The sequence below is a fragment of the Heteronotia binoei genome, chromosome 8 (genome assembly GCF_032191835.1).
Source record: "Heteronotia binoei isolate CCM8104 ecotype False Entrance Well chromosome 8, APGP_CSIRO_Hbin_v1, whole genome shotgun sequence".
Classification (NCBI taxonomy): Eukaryota; Metazoa; Chordata; class Lepidosauria; order Squamata; family Gekkonidae; genus Heteronotia; species Heteronotia binoei.
In genome coordinates, this window is record NC_083230.1 from 100,226,411 (window position 1) to 100,244,737 (window position 18,327).

At 44.6% G+C, this 18,327-nt stretch overlaps 2 protein-coding genes across 5 annotated transcripts in view; one reads left to right on the forward strand and one right to left on the reverse strand.

Moving 5' to 3' along the window:
• ETFBKMT (electron transfer flavoprotein subunit beta lysine methyltransferase) overlaps nucleotides 1-6,269 on the reverse strand; it is a 46,696-nt gene extending 40,427 nt beyond the window's left edge. Inside the window, exon 1 of the mRNA XM_060245735.1 lies at nucleotides 6,144-6,269. The gene's annotated coding sequence lies outside the window, so the exon portion shown is untranslated. The remainder of the gene's footprint in view (nucleotides 1-6,143) is intronic.
• A 4,301-nt stretch (nucleotides 6,270-10,570) lies between these two features.
• DENND5B (DENN domain containing 5B) overlaps nucleotides 10,571-18,327 on the forward strand; it is a 215,692-nt gene continuing 207,935 nt past the window's right edge. For all 4 annotated transcript variants that reach the window (XM_060245719.1, XM_060245721.1, XM_060245720.1 and 1 more), the window contains exon 1: nucleotides 10,571-10,719. In XM_060245719.1, coding sequence (XP_060101702.1) covers nucleotides 10,599-10,719 — 121 coding nt within the window. In that variant the 5' untranslated portion in view covers nucleotides 10,571-10,598. The remainder of the gene's footprint in view (nucleotides 10,720-18,327) is intronic.

Here is an 18,327-nt window from a genome sequence, read left to right on the forward strand (position 1 = left end):
AGCGCAGTCCCAGCCTTGTGTTCTTGTGGAGACTGTTTATTTTTTCATTGTCTTATCTGATTTATTGCCTCCTCTGCTTTTATTGCCTTTGGCTACCCCATGTTCAGCTTAACTTTGGTATATGCTGGCCCGGGTGTCTGGAACATTCTGAAGAAATTTGTCTTAATTTTTAAAACCTTGCTAAAACTTTGAACCAAGTGGCACCTTTAAGACCAACAAAGTTTAATTCAAGGTATATTTTTTCATATGCAAGCATATTTATTCAACTGATTTGCAGTTTACAGAAGTCATTTTCACTTGAGAAAATGGGTGTTAAAACTAACCTATTTTTATTTGCTAGCATTGTTTTGCTGAGTTAATTATCCTGCTCTCCTTCCCCCCCCTTAAGATATAGCAGGTTTTTTATCACAACAAACACACCAAACAAACCAATCCTATAACGACTGGGGGGAGGGATTTTCCAGGTAAAGATCAGATAGTTTGACAGGAATTGTATTTTTTGTGAAAAGGAAGCAATATAGTTTATTGCATTATGAATATGTTGGTTCTAGATGACTTTTAAACATATTTTTGAGCAATGTTTCCTCTAAGCTGAGTTAGTGTGAGCTAGTTCAGTTTTTAGTCTCCAGCTCACACATTTTGGTCTTAGCTCAGGAAAAATGGCCCCACATGAAACTAATTTATGCAGGAGCTCATGACTTCAATGCCAATAGCTCACAAAGTAGATTTTTTGCTCACATGACCCCACAGTTTAGAGGGAACATTGCTTCTGAGTCTCAGGTGTTCTAAATGCAGTACTGCAGATATTGTTTTGATATTGTGTTCTTTTCTAATCCCACTAAATGAAAAGATGAATAACTGATACTTGAAAGTATTTCCTGGAATTATGGCATATCTCCAGATTACAAAGTCAATTTCTGCTGGAGAAAATGGATGCTTTGGAGGGTGGACTTTGGGAGCATTGTAATCCACTGAGTTCCGTGTCCTCCCCAGGCTCCACCTCCAAGTCTCCAGGAATACCCCAACCTGGAGCTGGCAACCCTACTCCTGCCTCTGGTCAGTGACAGGTCCTGGCAACCCTAGAGCTATTCTATTACATGATGGTAACCAGAGCTGCTTATTAGGATTTTTGGTAGGGGTGATATATGCAAACCTCCACTCCCAATTGCTAGACATAGAGGAGGACATAATATGCTCTAGTGTGCATATAAGAATTTTCTCTGGTGTGAATTATCTTAAGCTTCCAAATTGCCAAGCATAAAGAGCTACAAATTCTTTTTTGTGGCAAAGAGAATGCAACTGAGAAATACCTGACCACAGAATTACCAGAGGTATGATAGAGCTACTTAGGCTTGTAATTGTGTTTGACCTGAGAAGACAGCAGTAACTAAGTCTTACTAGGTTGGGAATGGCCTCCACTGTTTAAGAGGGAAGCCCATATCTGTTTTGAATTAAGTGACATTATTTAGCAAGCTTTCATCCAAATTTGTCAATTAGAATCTTATCATTTGAATTGAGTCTAGCACTAAAGTCTCTCCCCCCCCCCCCTTTAGAATCAGGTGTGCTGGAGTATCTAATAAAAGTTCTTCAATAAAAAATTCAGATTAATTACAGCACCTTGCTATATCTGATCATTTTTGCTGGGGAGGGATATATACATTTAGTATTAGAAGAGACCCCATTTTGAAGTGTAGGAGGATAGCCATTGCCCATGGGTTTGAATTTTTTAGATGGACACATTCAATTTAAGTGATGTAGAAATTAGGATTCCTAAACCCCCATGAAGGGTTTTAGAGGTGGGGTTTGATGCAGTGTGCTGGAAGTGATATAGAGGAGTGAAGTTCAGGAAGTGACATCACTTGACCTTTGACTTGGAAGTGATGTCACTTCCTTGCTCCTGGCTCCACCCCCAAAGTCTCCTGGCTCCACCCCCAAAGTCCCCAGATATTTCTTAAATTGGACTTGGCAACCCTACTTATTACAGGGCCTAATGTAAGCTCCAAGAGGATCAGCTACGTAAGGGGTGTGTGGCCTAATATGCAAAGGAGTTCCTGCTTCAAAAAAAGCTCTGCTTATCTGACACAAAGTGATTTCAAACCAATTGGTGATACTCCATAATGTGTGATTCAATTGCGGCAATCATCTGCAGGAGGACATTATTATTTCTGGGTTTTATAATAATACTTATTTTTCTTTACTAATGTTTTATGTTTTACTGGCTGCTTTCCTATTGTTGGATATTGTGTTGAACTGATTTTATTGACTATGTGGTTTGTTTTGTTCCCACCTTATATCCTTGTTCCCACCTTATATTCTTGGCAGCAAGGTGGGTTATGATCAATACTCCCTCTAAGCTGTGGAGTCTTGTGAGCAAAAATTCTGCTTTGTGAGCTGCTGGCACTAAAATTGTGAGCTACTGCATAGATTAGTTTGCTCTGGGGCCATCCTTCCTGAGCTAAGACAAAAACGTTTGAGTCATAGGCTAAAAACTGTGAGCTAGCTCACGTTAACTCAACTTAGAGAGAACGCTGGTTATGATTTTTTAAAAATTAGCATTCTGGGCAGGGGAGGAATGAAATTGCAGAGTAGCTGTCAGGGTTATTTAACCTAATATTTAACATTGCTTATTTAAAAAAGCCTTCCCTCAAAATTGGCCACTGGCAGGATGGAGGAGGTAGTTGGGTTTTGGTTAACTTGGAGTCTGGTGTTTTATGACAGATCCTTAAAAAAGACTTTAAAAGCCACATTAGCTTTTGGCCCAGTTTAGACTGGCATCTTCTGATTCTGAAGGTAAAGGCTTTGGAGAAGATTAAGGAAAAGGCCTGCGATGAAAGCAAGTTGTTGTTGCACTGAGAAATCAAGACGCAAAATAAATCACTCCAAGCAGAAAAGGCAATTAACTGGCTTTAAGAATGACTTTACAGCCAAAATCTCCTTTTGCCAGTTGGCAGTGGGACAAAGACATGCATTAGAATGGATACTGCACAACCACTGCAGAAAAACAGACTTAATCAGAAGCAGACATTAACTTACCCCCCAAAATATGATGCACCTAGAATAAAGCTGAATACTAATTAGACCAAATTGCTAGGGTATTATTACCTTGTTGCACTGGCTGATAACAGATGTGCCAAACTAGCCCACGGAGCATGTTCTCTTCGCAGCTGATAAGCCTTAAAATCACAGAGCTCAGAAAATGCAGCATTTATTTTCTCACGAATGCCTTGCCTGGAAATATGCATCTTTTAAAACAAAATGGTCTCTTTCCTGCTATTGAAAAACATCCATCACTAGTTACGAAGCTGCCATGTACCAAATCAGACCCTTGGCCTATCAAAGTCAGTACTCTATCCCAGGGATTGTCAAACATGCAGCCCGCGGGCCGGATCAGGCCCCTGGAGGGGTCTTATTAGGCCCACAAGCAACTTACTATTGTCTGCTTCCTTCTCCTTCTCTTGCTTCTTTCTGCATCACGGAAGGGGCTTTGCCAGGCTTGTTCAATCAAGCTACAGAGCAAAGCCTCTATTTTCTCCATTGGCTGACCAGCACATGAAGCAGCTTATGTACAAAAGCTTGCAGTGCCCAGCCATTTCATATTTTTCTCTGGGTCTTAGGCTCAAAGCATTGCCCATAAGATTTCTGTAATGAATGCCAGTAAATCAAAAGTAGGTTTGCAACTTACAGATATGCACCTGAACAACACCTGAACAGCATACTCAAGATTGCAACAGCACAGGCATTGTCTCCAAATTTTGATGTAATAATTCAGAACAACAGGTGTCAGTTATCACAGGCTGTTAATAAACAAAATAAATAAACAAAATATTGTAAGAACACTAATCTTTTAATATGTTTTAAGTTTTTTAAAAAACTTTTTGTGACTGGAGTTTGACACCCCTGCTGTATCCTATCTCTGCTCTTTCACATCAAAAAGTGTGCTTCTCAAATAGAGAAGTATTAATGCCCGGCATGTGGGAGTAGGCCAAGTAGGTGGCTATCTTGGGCGCCACCTGGCCTAAGGGGCACCACCAGGTGCTCCCTCTCCCCAATTACGTCGTGTGTGCTCCTTGGAGCCTGCCTTCCCTAATGGAAAGCAGGCTCCATGGAGCGTACATGCTGCTGGGCTGCTTTCGCTACAGACCCAGGGAACATGAAGGCATCCATCCTGCATCCAGACTGAGTGGGGTTGGTGGGGTGCCTCAGGAGCGGATGCACTCTGAGCCTGGCTCCGAGCACCCTCGCTGCTGCCCTGACCCTACTCAGCTTTCCCAAGATCTGGGAAGGCTGAGCAGAATCAGGGTTTCAGCGAGCGTACTTGGAGCCTGGCTCCAAAAGCACCCGCTGATGCCCCAACCCTATCGAGGCTTCCCAGGTCCCGGGAAAGATGGGCAAGGTTGAGGGGTGGCATGGCAACGAGTGCGCCCACTGCAACCACAACTGCCCTCAGCCCTCCCGGAACCCAGCTGAGCTCTGAGCAGCCTGTTGCCATGCCTCCCCCGCACTGGAAGGCGGGGGCGGGGCTCTACCTGGGGCGGCAGAACCCCCAGCACCAGTGCTGGAAGTATTTCTCTTTTAAACTTGCAGCATGGCTCTGTGTAGGTTTGAATGCTGAGTAACCTGGTAAAGTGACGCTACTGCATTTGTAGCTTTATTTAAGCACTCTGGTAACTAGTGAGAACTGGACTAACTAAACCAGTTAGCCCCAACAATACCTGGGGTCTTCTGCATGCTGGGTAGATGCTCTACCACTAAGCCACAGCCCCTCCCCTATGTTTATTAAATATCTGTAAGGACTGTGCAACATCTCACCAGCAGAACAACATTTGAGGCACACTTGCGCTCCTTGTAGGATAGAAATAAAGTACATCAGTAGTGGGGAAGTTTTTCACCAGGGATAACCAAACTTGCTTAATGTACGAGCCACCTAGAATAAACATCAGATGTTTGAGAGCCACAAAACATGAATGTCAGATGTTTGAGAGCCACGAGGCATGAACATCAGATGCAGGCAGGCAGGCAGGCAGGAAGGAAGGAAGGAAGGCAACTAGATGGGGAGGGGGGGAGGTGGAAAGAAAACTTTAAATGCATTCTCCAAGCTGCAGGCTGGCTTGGCTTGGAGAAGTGATTTAAAGAGAGAAATGCCTTCTCTAAGCCAGCCAACAGGGGTGGAGGCTTTGAGAACCATATGTGTGAAAGAGCCACATGTGGTTCCTGAGCCAGAGTTTGGCCACCCCTGTTTTCCACCTTGGAGGGCCATGCCCATACCATCTCCTCCAGTTTCTGCTATTAGCAGTTCCCCTATTACTTTCCATGTTTACATTTGTGCAAGCCAGCAGTGCCAGGGAGCTAATGGAGTTCGCTGCCCATTCACCTACTCCATTGCTTTTACTGGGCCTCAAGGTGCTAAGTTCAAGTTCAAGTTTATTTATATCCCGCCCTTCCCACTGAAGTGGCTCAGGGCAGCTCACAACACATAAAAATCTAACATAATTTGAATTTAAAACATCTTACACAGTTAAAACAGTAGAATAATAAAACATACTTTTGCCAGCCTCCAGGTGGGGCCTGGAGATTGCCTGCTTACACAACTGATCTCCAGCTGGCAGAGATCAGCTCCCCTGGAGAAAATGGCTGCTTTGGACTCTAGGGCATTCTATTATGCTGAGGGCCCTCCACTCCCCAAACCCCACCTTCTCCTGTATCTACCTACAAAGTCTCCAGGTATTTTCCAACACAGACCTGGCAACCCTGTTTGTTAGGAGGGTTTGCCAGACCAACATTCCTGACAAATGGCCAAGCAACTTGTGGCCTGCAGGCTGGAATATGCCCATCTTGTAAGCAATAGAAAACCTTACATTCATGTGATTCCTCCCCCCAGCATATTTCCTCCCCTTCCTTATCCTCCACAATGAGAGAAGCTACTTTTGAAACAGCAGGGAGTTTGTGATAGGGCAGATCTTGAGAGGGAAACAAGCCAAAGAATTCCATTAGGGTTACCACAAAATCTTTGCATAAACTCAAGTGGGCCTATGGATCCCTCCCAAAACACAATGATACTGACTAACTCCAGGCTTGGAAAATCAAAATAGAAGATGGACTGTGAAGTCAATAGAGGCTGAAGATGTATCTGTGTGTTTCCATACCTGCTCCTTGGACTGCACACTCATCTGCAGAAATCAAATTGCCTCAAAAGAAATATTAATGCATCATAAAATCTGTCAGTTTCATTTTGAGGAGGCGGATGGATCAAGTTGACTTCCGCTACAGTGCTAAGAAGTACACGGAGAAGCAGGAATAAGTTAATGAGAAACCCAAAGGAAATAAGCCAGTACAGTTCTTAACAGTGACATCCAGGGAAAAACTACTGTGCCGGCTTTGAACTGAAACTAGAAAAGTGCTGATCAAGGAGCCTTGCTCTGCAGTCAGCAGGAATGGCATGAAGCAGTCTCACAGGGGTGATTCCCTGAAAATCTAGAGCCAAAAGAGCACACTTGGCTCAAGCTAAGACAAAGTTATTGCGAGAGCTTCACAAATTGGCTTTAGCTGCATGCAGAGCAGCTGAGGAACAGCATGCCCAGTGTAAGGTTTTGCCAAGTTCAATCATTACCAGTGTTGCCTCTAAGCAGAGTTAGGGTGAACTAGCTCACAGTTTTTTAGCCTCTGGCTCACACATTTTGGTTGTAGCTCAGGAAAAATGGCCCCAGAGCAAACTAATTTATGCAGTAGCTCACAACTTTGATGCCATTAGCTCACAAAGTAGAATTTTTGCCCATAAGACCCCACTGCTTAGAGGGGGTATTGATCATGAGGTTCCTTAGATTGGTTCAAAAGAAGCATTAATGATGAGGCTCGAAGCAAATATTCATGGCTTCGCCAGACTGAAGTGAATTGGCAGACCCTTAACACTTACAGGTTACGACATAACAGCTCTCCTTTTCCCAAGCCCACCAAAAGCCTTTTGAATTAATATAAAGTCCTTTCCTCAGTGTTACTTCCTGTCAAGGTCACATTCCATATACTCTTCCCTTTTCAGTTGGTTCTTATCAATGTTACCCAGAGAGGCTGCTTTGTACATTTGTGTTTTTCATATGGACATTTGGAATGTTTTCTGCATAGCGGCAAAGTCACATTTGTGTGGGTCAGGGCTTGAAGCAAACCAAAAGCCCATCCAAAATGTCCACCTTGACAGACACCAGATCTGCAAGGTTCTGTTGAATGTGTGACTTTTCACATGACAATACTTAGCATTTATATGGAACTTTCAGTGCTCAAAATGTTCCAAGAACACAGTGGTAGGAATGCCCTGAGTGGCTCCATAATGTGGTGGTGGAAAATGACGTCAAGTTGCAGCTGACTTATAGTGACCTTGTAGGGCTTTCAAGGCAAAAGATCCACATTGCATAAAAACATTATTTATTCCGGGATTTATATCCCGCCCTTCCCACGAGTGGCTCAGAAATAATATAAAAAAATGTAAAAATAAAAGCACAAAATCAGCCAATGAAATAGATCAAGATGGGTAGCCATGCTAGTCGGTCGGTAGCAGGAAAAAAGAGCCCTGACCTTCAGTCACTTGTTGGAAACTAAGCAGGGCAGGCCTTGGCTAGTATTTGTTTGGGCGACCTCCAAGAAATACTGGAGTCATTACTAGGGTTGCCAGGTCTGTGTTGGAAAAGTACCTGGAGACTTTTTGTGGCATGGATCCGGAAGGCTTTTGTATCTGGTTAGAGAAGAGGTACAGGACTGGCTTGCTCCCAAACTATACACTTAAGTGGCATGGAGAGCATTAGGCTGTCACACAGAAATGGCTTGCTCCTAATAAAAACTGAAGAGAGCATTCAGCCAGCAAAATCCAGAAGGCTTGTGCATCTGGTAAGAGTTCAGGACTGGCTTGCTCCTAAATTAATATATGAATTGGGAGCATTTTGCCATCAAAAGGAATGGCTCACTCCTAATATAAATATTGTACAGAGCATGTTGCCAGCAAAATCCAGAAGGCTTTTGCATCTGGCTGGAGAAGAAGTTCAGGTCTGGTTTACGCTCATAACTTGTGGTACTGAGAGGATGAGAGATTTTGAAGAAAACAAAGATGCTGCAGAAAACACCAACACTGAATTGTAACAGGAGGCTGATAACTCTGAAGGAAATAGGAATACTCCTGAGGAGGTTTTTTGACAACATGAGCCTATATCCCGGTGCTCATAGGAAGAACCTTTCTTGTAATATTGTAATGTTGAACTTCTTCATAATGTGCACAAAAAAATTATATTACTCTTTAAAAAGTTTTACTAAATGTTATTAGCCAGTATATCACAGTGTTTTTTTTTTTGTATTGGCCAGCTGGGGATTGGCAACCCTAGAGGCCTGGGTTCAAACCCTCACTCTGACATGAAACTCCATGTACCCTTAAGGCCAGCCAAATTCCTTCAGCCATGCCTACCTCAAATGTGACATGCACTCAGCTCCTCGAAGGCAAGGATTTAAGATGCAGCTGAAAGATAATTCCCTGGAGATTGCATTATTAATTTTGTCCATAACTGAAGTATTACTTGAGATTTCCTTCCTCCTTTCTTCCTTCAAAGCTAACCAAATATCTGGGGTCACTAGCAATGTTCTTTCCAAGCTGCAGAGTCTTGTGGGCAAAAATTCTACTTTGTGAGCTACTGGCATTAAAGTTGTGAGCTACTGCATAAATTAGTGTGCTCTGGGGTCATCCTTCCTCATCTAAGACAAAAATGTGTGGGCTGGAGGCTAAAAATCTGTGAGCTAGCTCACACTAACTCAGCTTAGAGGGGAATACTTGTCACTAGGTGTGTGTGTGGGAGGGAGGGAGGGAGGTATTTGTGAATTTCCTGCATTGTGCAGGGGGTTGGACTGGATGACCCTGGAGGTCCCTTCCAGCTCTAGGTTTCTAAGTTTACTGAAAGCTCATAATCACAAGCTTCATTTTAGGGAAATGGTACTCAGTGCCTTGCATTGGGCAAAATAGACAGGAATCCTTATGTTTACAAATTAGTTTTGTACATTTTTATTGTAGCCTTCCTCAAAGAAACTCAGGACTAGGCACTCCCCCCATTCTACCAACACAACAGCCCTGTGGGGAAGGTTAGGCTGAGAGTGATTGGCCCAAGTGGCAGTGGGAATTTGAACCTGGGCCACCCAGATTAAATTTTAATGCTCTGAACCCTAAACCATACTGGATTGTATAATGAATTGTTGTTTTTATTTATATAGACATTTACATCTAGCTTGCCTCTACAATGGAAATCCAAGACAATTTACAACCTAATTCTCCTCTCCTCTGTTTTATTCTCATGATAACGCCTGTGAAAGACCAACGAAGTCTGAGCCCAGTGGCACCTTTAAGACCAACAAAGTTTAACTTTGAGTATATAAGCCGTCCCATGCATTATATAGGATTGCCAATTCCCAGGTGTGGGCAGGGGAATCCCCTGGTTTGGAGGCCCTCCCCCTGCTTCAGGGTCATCAGAAAGGGAGGGGAATGTCTGCGGGGCACTCCATTATTCCCTACGGAGACCAATTCCCATAGGGTATAATGGAGAATTGATCTGACGGTATCTGCAGCTCGAGGGGGGTGTTTTTTGAGGTAGAGGCACCAAATTTGAAGCATAGTATCCAGTGCCTCTCCCCAAAATACCCTCCAAGTTTCAAAAGGATTGGACCAAGGGGTCCAATTCTATGAGCCCAAAAAGAAGGTGCCCCTATCCTTCATTATTTCCAAAAAGAAGGAAGGTGTGCGGTCCCTTTAAATCTAAGGGCCGGAACTCCCTTTGAAGTTCAATTATGATTGTCACAACCTCGCTCCTGGCTCCCAAAGTCTCCTGGCTCCACCCCCAAAGTCCCCAGATATTTCTTGAATTGGACTTGGCGACCCTATGCATGAAAAGTGAAGTTGACCAACCAGTTCCAACAAACCAAGGCCCACGTGGCAGCGTGGGGGATTCAGACTCGGCTCGCCTAAAACCCAGTCTGGCACTCTTAATCGCTATTAATTAATTTATTTTATTAGACTTATCTCCCGTCCCATCTCAAATGGGCTATAATCACGGGGCCTCTCTTTTTATTTCGCTTTATTGATGCACCTGATGAATTGCGGCCTGACTGGGAAAAACTGGCGCTGAAACTTATCGTGGTGGTGAATATTGCAAGTGCTTGGAGAAGTCCCCCGTTCCCCTTTATTTCCCTTGGATAGCATTCAGCAAGCTTCTCGCTTTGCGCCCCGGGAATTTAAATCTGCCGCCGAGGAGGCGGGGCTGGAAGCGGCCGGTGCCCTCCTTCGGTGGTGGTTGGCGGCTGCTCGGTGGAAGGAGGAGGAGAGCTGCTTGGCGTTGAGCTGGGCTCGAGCGCCGGCTGCAGCCTCAGCTGACCGAGAAGCGCCGCCGCGCCAGCTCCCGCAGGAGGCAGCCTGTCGGGCCGGGCGCCCTGCGGCGAAGGAGGCCGCCAGCCGGGCGCGCGGTGGGGCTTGCGCTATGGGAGCGCGGCTGCTGCTGCTGCGTTAGGGCGCAGTGTTGTGCGCGGACCGTGCCGGGAGGTTTGCCCCGGAGGGAAGGAGCCAGAACCCGACTGGAGCAAGAGGAATGAGCGGGAGCGCGGCGTCCCCCGGGCCCGGCTCGGGCTCGGCTCCCTGCCGCTTTGCCCACTACTTCGTGCTGTGCGGGATCGACGCCGACAGCGGGCTGGAACCCGACGAGTTAGCAGGTGAGCGAGCCCAGGAAAGGGGCGGGAAGGAAGGAGCCCCGCTTGCGCCTCCGGAGCGCGACATCCAGAAGCCCGGCGCGCCTAGTTTGCCCTCTCCGGTCGCCTTGCCCCGTTCTCTCAGCGCCCCTCCGCCTGCTCTGTTGCTATATCGCCACTTTGCATTTTCTTCCCTCTCCTCCTTGCTCTGCTTAGCCTCGGATCCCCCCTTAGATATTATTAGGATGTGCCCCCCCCCCGTTGCATTGCACTGGTGCCCCCTGGAAAAAGCCCTCACGGGTCGATCTCTGCGCACGGGCGAGTCCGCCGTTCCCTTCGCTTGAATGATTCCACTCGGAATTGGTCACCCAGAGGAGGCAGAGCTGGTGGTTCTGGTTCCTCTTTGGGCTTTTGCGCGGCTGCAGCGCTCCACCGGCAAGGCCCCACGCAGCCGAGCGAGCGGAGGTTCCCTAGTCAGGCCGCCGCGGCTCTCTGCGCCTTTATTTGTTGTGTTTTGGAGCTCCCTCCCCCCCCCCCCGCGACAGCTGCGGCTACTGGGGCGGAGAAAAGATCGGCCGCTTAAGGAAAGAAAGGAACCGCCGGCTTCGTTTGGGTTCTTTCGAAGTCTTCTCCCCCCTTCTGTAATTTCGCTCCTAGGATCCTTTTTTCTTTTTTCTTTTTAAAGAGCTACTTTATACATGCAGCCCAGAGCAACGAAGCCCGACGTTTAGTTTGCATGCGGGGGACTACCACGACTCTTGCAGTTGTTCCTTCATTATTTGCTCCCCCCCCCCCCGCTCCCTCTTCCCCCAAAATTGTGATGCCATCAAGCTGCAGTGGCCAGGCTTGGTTATGTCATTGTCAGAGTAACCACGTTTCGGTGCAGTCTTCTTTACCACGGCTTAGGCTTTCTCTCTCCTCTCCCCCCCCCCCTTTTATTTTAAATGCCCTGTGATCTCATCTCGCCGTGGATGTTGTTCCAAAGGTCTCGTCGGTCGGTCACTTGCTGTTGCAATAACCTCCCCCTTGGCGTAAATAAAGCAGCGCTCGCTCAGGTCCAAAGAGCGACAACGCAGCCCTTTGTAAACTATTGGGGGGGGGGGGTCAATGCTCGGGCCTGCTTTTGCAATGGGAGGTTGCTGGGGCAGGGGACCCGAGCGGCTCTAGTCGAGGGATTAGACTGCCGAGGTGTTAATTCTGTTGCCATGAGAAGGGAGCGATGCTCATGAATATTGCAGCGTGGGTCTGTAGCGGTCACAAAAGCATGTGCGTGCATGGGGGGGGGGGGGATGCCTAAGCGGAAGTGTACGCTTGTGGGGAAGGATATTTTTGGTCAAGCGTGTAAAAAGATTGTGTAAAAAATAACAGCCGTAACAACAATTGTTGGACAGGGTATCTATACACTTATGCACTGTTGCAAACGTAAAAGAATATTTTCCTTATGTTAAGTCTCATCATCTTCTCATCATCTTGTTAGGTAAACCAACTAACTGTTATCTCACAGGGTCAGTTGTGGTGCAGTCTTTTAAGGGGCCATAGCCATGTAAATAAAAAGGAGCACTACTTTATATCCAATATCACAATAGATATCATATAACAATTATTAAGAGATCTGGGCTCCTTGTGTAGGTCATGTAAAAGGATGAGGAACAGAAATGTGGCTAAACAGTGCTTTGTTCAATTAAAATAAATTTCTTTTTAGGATAGTCTGTCCAGGATTTGATGAAATAACTACTTTGGACTAGCTGTCAGTTTAACAACCCCCAATATAATCTATTCCAATATAATCTATTCCAATGTAGTGATTGGGGAGTTGAACTAGGATCTGGGAGACTTGAGTTCAAATCCCCACTCTGCCATAGAGGTTTGCTGTGTGACCTTGGGCTGGTCACAGATTCTCAGCCTAACCTACCTCATGGGGTTGTTGTTGTTAGAATAAAGTAGAGGAAAGGAGACCAGTGTTATAAACCATGTTGAGGTCCCCATTGATGAGGAAACATAGAACTGGAAGGGATTCCAAGGGTCATCTAGTCTAACCCCCTGCACAATGCAGGAAATTAACAATACTTATCTCCGCCACTTCCTCAGTGACCCTAGTCTATGTTTGGAGGAAGTACAGTATAAATGAGCCGCCCTGAGCCCGCTTTGGTGGGGGAGGGCGGGATATAAGAATAAACTTATTATTATTCAATAAATACTGTTTAGTGGCATGCTTATTTTATGTCCGTTTGGTTAGCTGAATTTGATGCCCTTCCTGCTGTGGCAGTTTGCATGTCAAATTATTAAAACTGAGCAATCACAGTCCCACTGCTAAAAGTCACTTGCACATCTTGGGGAAAAGTGGGCTTTTGTGTAATATAGAGATTTCTGCAGTCTTTCTCTGCATAAGAGTCTGTAGATGAAAGAGAAGCTGAGAGATAGGTTTATAATATCTACAAAACCCAGTGCCTGCATGAGGTAATTGCTGTGTGAAGGTAGGTGAAATGTTGCCACTCGTGTGTGTGTGTGTGTGTGTGTGTGTAATCTGTGGTACAATTAGTCAGCACAGAAGAGGGGCGCTCAAACTTAAATGCAACACTGCCCAAATTTCAGTGGAGCTCTTTGTTTTCTTAAAGCTGAAGATGAATCTATTCAGACTGGGTTAATCACAGATAAGTAAACATGCAAATGATAGCCTGACTTGTTACTGGGCCAGGTTTTTAGTTTTAAGAAGAAGATAGAAGATGAAGAAGATATTGGATTTATATCCCGCCCTCCACTCCGAAGAGTCTCAGAGCGGCTCACAATCTCCTTTACCTTCCTCCCCCACAACAGACACCCTGTGAGGTGGGTGGGGCTGGAGAGGGCTTTTACAGCAGCTGCCCTTTCAAGGGCAACCCCTGCCATGACCCAAGGCCATGCCAGCGGGTGCAAGTGGAGGAGTGGGGAATCAAACCCGTTTCTCCCAGATAAGAGACCGCACACTTAACCACTACACCAAATTGGCTTTAAAAAGTGTGTGCGATGGGGAAACCCTTACTTCTGGCAAATCCCTGACTTTATTGTTCATTATTAGGAGTTAGATTTGGAAGAAGGAATTTAGAGAAGGCTTTTGTAGGATTTTGTTGGTCTCCTATACCAGTGAACAATTTTTATTTTCAATAGAAGAGTATCTAATTTAAAATGGCTGCTCTCAGTAAAGCCCCAAAAGATTAACCTCATTTAAATTGCTTTTAGGAAAAGGCTGTTTATGGAACTGGTGTTTTTTAAAAGGCCTGAATTATATGCTTGTCTTCAGTGCAAAACATTCTAGGCTTGTAAAAAAAGGAATTCATAGCTGTCTTGTCTCAAGGCAAATGTATGCCATTCTGCGTAAGTTCCAGGGCTCTTTTTCTAGCAGGAGCTCTTCTGCATATTAGGCCACGCCCTCCTGATGTAGCCAATCATCCTGGAGTAGGCTCTGCACTAAGAGCCCTATAAGCTCTTGGAGACTTGGCTGCATTGGGGCGTGGCCTAATATGCAGAGAAGCTCCTGCTAGAAAAAGAACCCTGTGCGTAACCATGGGTTAATGTTTCATTAAGAAGGTCCATGTGTGGAAATGGGCTTTTGTGTGCATATCACTTGCTGGATGAAGAACCCTTAGGTGTGATGGAATGTCATGGGAGCTTGATGAGTGACCTTGGGTCAGCCTCACAATCTCCTAACCTACCTACCAGGGTTGTTGTGAGGATAAAATGGAGGAGAGGGTCATTTTGGGTCTACGTTAGGGAGAAAAGTGGGGTATAAATAAAAGAAATAAATTTCTGTGCACTCTGATATAAGTGCAGTCTACCTGTGCTGTGTTGCTTTCACTGAGATGCACAACCTCTAATTTTACATGTGCTTTATGCAGGGCTTTTTTTGTAGAAAAAGCCAGCAGGAACTCATTTGCCACACCCCTGATGTCACCATTGTTCCATACAGGGCTTTTTGTAGAAAAATGTCCAGCAGGGGCTCATTTGCATATTAGGCCACACCCCCTGACACCAAGCCACCCGTAACTGCGTTCCTGCTCAAAAAAAGCCCTGGCTCTGTGTTTGACACGTTGCAATGGTTTTAGCACACAACTCAGGGTGGATCAGAATGGCCATTTTGTCAGGACTCGTTTCTGAGAAGCAATTTGCAATTCTCCCCGCCTTTTAATATCACAAAGCCTTTGAAATTATTTTTATATAACTTTTTATATAACTTGTAATAAAAATATGTAATTGGGTATTAATGTTTAATGCATTGATTTAATATCTATGCATCAGTAGTAAAAACTGCTCTGTAATTTTTATTTTGCTCCCCATTCTTAATTGGTATCTCAGTATTGGTTTCAGTGTGTAGCTGGGCTTCCGCTTTGCTTACAAACTTTTTTCAGAAACAAAATCTTGCCCACTCCTATAATTGAAGGTGTACCAACTTTGATTTGCATAATATGACCTTTGGGAGTTTTTTAATTAGAGTCACTTCCAACTCCTCTTTCTGAAAATAGCTGCATTTACAAGCTGGTGTTGATTAGGATGGTTTTGCTACCTTAAGTGTGAATGTGCTGACTGCTGTTTTCGAGAGCTGTAAAAAGTAAATTTGCAGTGGTCTGGTGGTTGAATGCAAATATGCACAGCAGCTGCATCTGAGGGGGGGAACAGCTGCCTTTTGAATGTTAATCTGTCTTCAGATAATTTTTATAAGAGCGGTGTTGTTCAGGGCATCATAAATTAGTCATTCCTCACACATTTTTACCTTTGCGATAGGGTTGCTAACCTCCAGGGAGCACCTGGAGATCTCCCACTATTACAGTAGATCTCATAAGAACATAAGAGAAGCCATGTTGGATCAGGCCAATGGCCCATCCAGTCCAACACTCTGTGTCACACAGTGGCCAAAAAATTACACACACACACACACACACACACTGTGGCTAATAGCCACTGGTGGACCTCTGCTCCATATTTTTATCTAACCCCCTCTTGAAGCTGGCTATGCTTGTAGCCACCACCACCTCCTGTGGCAGTGAATTCCACATGTTAATCACCCTTTGGGTGAAGAAGTACCTCCTTTAATCCGTTCTAACCCGACTGCTCAGCAATTTCATTGAATGCCCACGAGTTCTTGTATTGTGAGAAAGGGAGAAAAGTACTTCTTTCTGTACCTTCTCCCTCCCATGCATAATCTTGTAAACCTCTATTATGTCACCCTGCAGTGGATGTTTCTCCAAGCTAAAGAGCCCCAAGCGTTTTAACCTTTCTTCATAGGGAAAGTGTTCCAAACCTTTAATCAGGTGACCAAGATCAGCTCCCCTAGAGAAAATTGCTGTATTGGAGGGTGGACTCTTTGGCATTGTACCCCACTGTGGTCCCTTCCCCTTTGCAAATCCTGCGCTGCCCTGGCTCCCTCCCTTGAAATCTCCAGGTATTTCCCAACTCCGACCTGGCAACCCTACATGTGAGATAAGTTGGGCTGAAACTGAAAGGTCTTTACAGCAAATTTGGAGTCAGAATAGTGTCCAACACTTTAACTGCCTCACCAAAATGGTTCTTAGGTGTGTCTTCATGTATTGCTTGGTTCTGTCAGATGGGTAGGTGTATCAAGTTGCTTAATTTTTTTGGTTGGGTGATGCTCTGTTTGGGGATTCTCAGTCTTCACAGAAGCAAACATCTTCAAGTCAGGTTAGAAGATCTGATCAGGGTTGATTCATCATTGCAGAGTTTGACCCATTTTGGTCTTCTGACGTCACTACTGTGTACTGCCTCGCAGTCTGCATTTTTGAAACTCAAGGAAGAAGGTGGTGGCTGTGCAGCATGAGAGAGGGCCCTAAAATCCTTTTGAGGTGCATGCAAGGCCTAAAAGGTGTCTCTTTGTAGCCAAAGGAGATGGAAAGTTTATCCGCTACTTGGAGGAATGTGTGCTTGTCTGTTTTGCTGCTTCCTCTGGGGTGCTTGGGAATTGTGTCCTCTATTTTGCTATTGCAACTCTGAGAAATAAGTTAGGCAGAGGGTGACTCACCTAAGATAATACGGTAAGGTTCATTTATTTATTTATATTTATTTTATTCAATTCATATCCCGCCCTCCCTGCGAAAGCAGGCTCAGGGCGGCTTACACACTCATGTAAATACATGGAAGTTAAAACCACATTTAAGATATAAAAAAGATACAAAAACATAAAAATCATAAAACCATTTCAAGTGATCTTTGAGTTTTTCTATTTGTTGTTCCAGCTGGGAGTTCTATAGAAAGATCGATCACAGGTTCATGTTCAAGGTGGTCTAGTTGTTTCAGAGTCTGTTGCAGCCTGTGATCTTAATTTACAAATGCCTGATGGAAGAGCACCGTCTTACAGTCCCTGCAGAACTGTATGAGCTGTACTTACTGCTGAGAGGGAATTTGAACTTGGGTCTCCCAGGTCCTAGACCACCAACATACCACACTAGCCATACCACAAGCTACAGTGAATGTATGTAGAAGCTGTGTGCTGTGTACACTTGTTTTTTCCTTATACATGCATTGAGTAATTCTCATATTACATTTAACTTGTGATTAAACCTGTACATTTATCCGAGCATTGGTTTCCTTTTGAAAGGACTACACATTGGCTCTTTCTTATAAACAGAAGTACACATGTACATACAGAAGGTGCATGTATTTGCTATAACATGTGGACAGGGCAAGTGCTCTCAGGAGTCTAGAAGAAGTAGGTGCTAATCTGTGGAGTCAAAAAGAAAAACAGACTCTTGTGGCACCTTCAGTATATTCTTAGTGGCATAAACCTTCATGGGTTAGTCCATAAAAGCTTACACTAGAATAATGCCAGAATAAGATGCTGCAAGATGCCCTTGTTATATATGAAATCTACAGAAAAATTAAGCATGTGAAAAGTAATAGGGGCTTGCCGCAGTTACATGTAGATTTGGTTGTGTTTGCTCATTAATTTCTACTGAAGTAAGAGGAGTAGGGAAGAGATTGGGGATGGAACTCTCAACCTTAAGTTTCACGCGGACAGTATCTGTGCTGGGAGAGCAGGTCAGAAACATTTTGAATAAATTAGATCTCTTCCAATCTCACTCTTTTTGGTCAATGGCAGATTTTTCCTTTGGCACAACTTTGTAGATAGTTCCTCTATCCAGTTTGGGACAATGTACTAGTAAGCTGAACAGGCCTCTGTTTTCTTGTAGATGGGAGTTTTGAAAAGGATGAAGCTGACAGTTTTCCTTTTTACTGTAAAAAGTGGTTTCTTAAATAGTTGATTAATTCATCCTCCCCCTCCAATTAACTGAATTATTGTTTCTGCTTTGAAGATGAATACCTGATAACATGGGTAGCCAAATTTAAGGTAAGAGCCACATAGAATAAACATCAGATGTTTGAGAGCTGCAACACGTGAACAGATATTACACCCACATCTTTATTAAAACTCTTAATGCTTTCTTTGCAAAGAAAGATAAAAATATATCTCCCCATATGAGGTCTGCTACTCAACATCTTCTCATAGTCCCTGGTCCTAAGGATGCCCAGCTGGCTTCAATGAAGGCCAGAGCCTTTTCGGTCCGGGCCCCTACCTGGTGGAATGAGCTCCCACTGAAGATCTGGGCCCTATGGGACTTAATGAAGTTTCACAGAGCCTGTAAAATG